Source organism: Morone saxatilis, unplaced genomic scaffold, assembly GCF_004916995.1.
Source record: "Morone saxatilis isolate NCDOM2014 unplaced genomic scaffold, NCSU_SB_2.0 Contig8, whole genome shotgun sequence".
Lineage (NCBI taxonomy): Eukaryota > Metazoa > Chordata > Actinopteri > Moronidae > Morone > Morone saxatilis.
The window spans coordinates 24,971,549-24,975,647 of NW_023340257.1; the positions used below are offsets into that span (position 1 = coordinate 24,971,549).

The 4,099-nt window shown below is 40.8% G+C and overlaps 1 protein-coding gene across 1 annotated transcript in view; it reads left to right on the forward strand.

Moving 5' to 3' along the window:
* Positions 1-675: 675 nt before the first annotated feature.
* Positions 676-4,099, forward strand: part of ccdc9 (coiled-coil domain containing 9) — a gene marked incomplete at its 3' end in the record, with an annotated part of 12,016 nt that continues 8,592 nt past the window's right edge. Inside the window, 5 exon segments of the mRNA XM_035679636.1 lie at positions 676-824; positions 1,751-1,803; positions 1,922-2,026; positions 2,345-2,494; positions 3,996-4,094. Of these exon segments, the coding sequence (XP_035535529.1) occupies positions 1,801-1,803; positions 1,922-2,026; positions 2,345-2,494; positions 3,996-4,094 (357 nt within the window).

Below are 4,099 nucleotides of genomic sequence, written 5' to 3' on the forward strand. Positions count from 1 at the left end.
CACCAGGTCACATTCTTCGTAGGCGTAAAAACCTACCTGACAATAAACAAAACTCTGATTCTGATTCTGAAAAAAACATGGCCAGAACCAGGGTGAAAAAAAAAAAACATTACAGGAGGCAAAGAGGCTAAATAAAATCAATTAAAATCATATAAAAGTGAGGTAGAATAAAAATATGACATAAAGAGTTAATGCCAAACTAAAAAGTTGACCACTGACTATGGATTTAAGTGATTTATCCTCTAATTAAAAGCTTAAAGCTAGTAATTAAGTACAATAAAGTAACATAAAATGTAAATATTATCATTATTATTGTATTAGAAATAGACACTGTATTAATATCGGTTGTACAAACGCAGTTATTTCGCTCCTCACTGTCTGAGTGTGAGTTTGGGCCTATATATACTGCCGCTGGGTTAGGCGGCAGGATCTGACCTGATCACCGCTCGGTTATCAGGTCAAGTTCGTCCGCTGGCTGTTGCCGCCCTCTCGCGGACAGCAGACGAAGCACAGTCCCTGTAAAACTACGTAAAATCAACTAGTGTCGATTCGCGGTTGTTTATCAAAAAATGTAAAACCACACAACGACGTCTACCTGTATTTATAAAGTGTCAGTTGTGGTAAAGTTACACGACGTTTCCAGTTCAGAAAGTAGCGCTGTGCCTTTAAAAGCTCCGACGGGGGGGGGTCTTTATTTGGCAGGAAGTTAGCCGCAGCTCACAGGAAGCCGAATAATGAGGACACAGTGAGGTGCAGGAATTGGCAAAGAGCTACGAGTCCAAACGTTGCTCTTTACTCTCTTTAAACTCCCCTTTCTGGTACAGGTAATATAAACTAAAGTGTATTTAATCTTTTAATACGCTGTTCTGTTGATTGTCGTCCGTGTGGAGGGGTTGTTTCCATCGTTGTTGGGGGGGGAGGAAGAGAGAGAGAGAGAGAAAGAGAGAGAGAGTCGGCGCCTTACAGCAGACATGGCTCAGTGTGCTTACATTACTTACAACAGATTAAAAACAAATAACACGAGTGTGGCTGATTGTAGAGTCCAGAGAGGCTTTAATGTGTCTGTGTCTCTGTGTCTTCGTTGCTGCTGTGGCTCAGGTTCACTTTGCATCCTGTCTGCTCTTAATACGCTTACACAAGCTTTTGGAAACGCGTGGAGGATTTGTTCATTTGGGCTCTTGTGTTGCACATACCTGGTTGTAAGCTCACCTGTGACTGGTTATAACCTGTATCAGTAACACAGGTGGAGCCTTCAGACAGGAGCGAAGTGGCACTGCAACTGATTAATGCTTATTGATTAGTATTAAGCAGTAGATAATAGAGCAAATGTTGTTTTCAGGAGGTAAATAATCTTATTGTTTACATCCCGAGATGATTTTAAATATCTATAATGTTTGGAATACTAACTAACTATGTACCTATTGCATTAAATATTCTCCTTCTCTCACACTTTAATCTTTTAATATGAAAATATAGTTTATTTCTACAGATTTTTCCTGTTTGACATTCTCAAGTTTCCACATCACACGTGTTTAAGTTGAAATATTTTACTAATATACCAAACAAGCAGTAATGTCACAAACTCATTCCTTAAACACAAATATAAGTTGAACTTTCAGCAGGTAAATATGAAAGCAGCCGTCTCGTGTTAAACTCTGCTCATCGAAGTGAGTGAAGGGCGACTTAAAAACATTAAATTGTGTTAAACTCATATGGACTAATCCTTGACTCTTCATCTTCTTCACCACAGGAGGAACAAGCAGTCAGCCTCCTGTGTATGAAGACAAGTCAGAGGCAGCTATGGTGAGTAAGAAAGGAGGAAAACAGTAATGTAGCAACAACATTATGATCTATATTTGGTACTTAATAGCCTCCTCCTTGTTTCATTGCTCCTCCTAACCCTCCTCCTCCTCTCTGTCAGTCTTCAGCGGTGGATCTCAAGACGAAGGAGGAGAAGGATGCAGAGTTGGACAGACGAATCGAAGCTCTGAGGAAGAAGAATGAAGCTCTGGTGAAGAGGTACCAGGTACGGAGTGACGTCATAAGATAACTGTCATCAGCGAGTCCTTCAGAAACTCTGAAATGTCTCAAAGTAAATAAATATAGCTTCTATATAACAGCTGGTATTAGGTAGATAGAAGTCAAAAATGTTTTTTAAGGATGTAATATTTGTTTTAAACATCACAACATCACTTTCTTCTTCAATTTTACTCATTATTGTACTTAATATACTTTAATTCAGTCAGTTTTTTTATGTAAACTCAAAAGTTGCTGAGAATTAGTCCAACGTTTGAATTTTAGGACACCGCTTTAGTCTCGTCTCACTGATTCTGTCACTCAACAGGAAATAGAGGAAGACAAGAAGAAGGCAGAGCAGGAGGGCATTGCCGTGACAACGCCTAGGAAGCCCCGTCCTCATGAGCCGGAGACGGACAGAAGGAAGACCGAGAAAGAAAACTTCACCGTCACAGTCGACCTTTCTAAACTGACAGGGGTAAAGACAGGATGTGGATCTCAAACTAAAACCACACCACCAACCTCATGACACCTCAACACACACACACACAGATCCCCTAAAACTGAATAAGACGCAGTGAGAACGTCGACTATATGAGTACTGTGATGCGTGTGTGTGATGTTTTTGTTGTCTGTAGAAGAGATAACCTCTTTATCTATTTCATGACGATGCGGCAGACAGAAGACGCAGCTTATGAACTCTGACAGATTCTCGTTACTGTGATCAGTTTACAAACCACAGGCCTGCCAGTGTACCCATCAGTCCTCTGCCCACTTCTAGTGCTCACTCTTGTGTTACACGTGTAGGCTGGCATATAGGAGAACGTAAGATATATATATATATATATATATATATATACACATTTTACATCCTACATAAAACATACTGTATAAAAAAAGAGGAGGGGAAGCACATGAATCAGATACATAAAGATTAAACTTCTTCCTCATATCGATGCAAAAAATCCTTTAAGATCCTGCTGTAGAGTTCACCACATTGCTCGTAATGGCGTAACAACAGATTCTATAGTCTGTAGAAAAATACAATATGCCAATAATATTAAACCAATGGGCTGAAACGGACTCTAAAGCTCCGTAAAGCTGCGGAGAGATTCAGATAAATCTCTGAAGGTACTTTCACATCATCACGCTGTCATTACAATACATTGTTACTGTAAAACTACAGATTATAGCCACTTTAAATAACCACCGAATACAGCTGAATGAAGACGGTAGTAATTAAAATTTGTAGCAGGATTTTAATCAACCTCCTGCAGACGGCAGCAGGACAGTTGGTGCTAATCAGGTCCAGGAGGGACAGCACAGTGCAGATTGCCTCAGAAACAACCAGTGACGACAGCAGACCCCTGATGTTCAACCTGCAGAGGTTAAAAGACAAAGAAGGGCATGAAAAACAAGAGTGGGGGGCGTTCACTCCACATGTGTACCTGTCTAAATGGATATTGATTTAGGGGCAAAAGGTCAAATTCGGTTCATTAGTCTGTTAAACCTTTTCTAAAGCTTGACAACAGTCTGCTGATCCCTCTGCTTAAAGAGCTCCTTGAAAAACTGATTGCTCGCTCCCTTCTTCATCACCTCTCAGCCTCTCTCTCTCCGAGTTCATCATGTTGTAGTTTTACATAATCCATAGCCCTTATTAGCCTTTTGTACTTATTGTATGGCATCAGCCCTTGAGATTGAGTAGATTTAGTCTGTTTAAATTAAAGTACAGAGGTTCAGTTCAGGACAGGATATTATTTTTTCCCCCTATTGGCCAACTGGCTGCTGGATTTTAAGAGCTCACAGACCTTCAGCACTTCATTACCAGACAAATGTAATAAAGCATGATAGTGTGTGCGCATCCACAAACCCTCAGTGGGATAGTTACCGGATATGTTTTAGATTGCAGTAAAGTAATGAACAGTGGAACCAACCAAATATAACAGCATCAAATGGAAATGTGCACTTGTTTCCTGCAGGAGAAGAGAGTTGTGAACGACTGGAAAACCGGTGGGCCTCGTGGCCGGAAGACCTCAGAGGAGAGCGATGGGCATGGAGGGCCGGGCGACGTCCACAGGGCGCC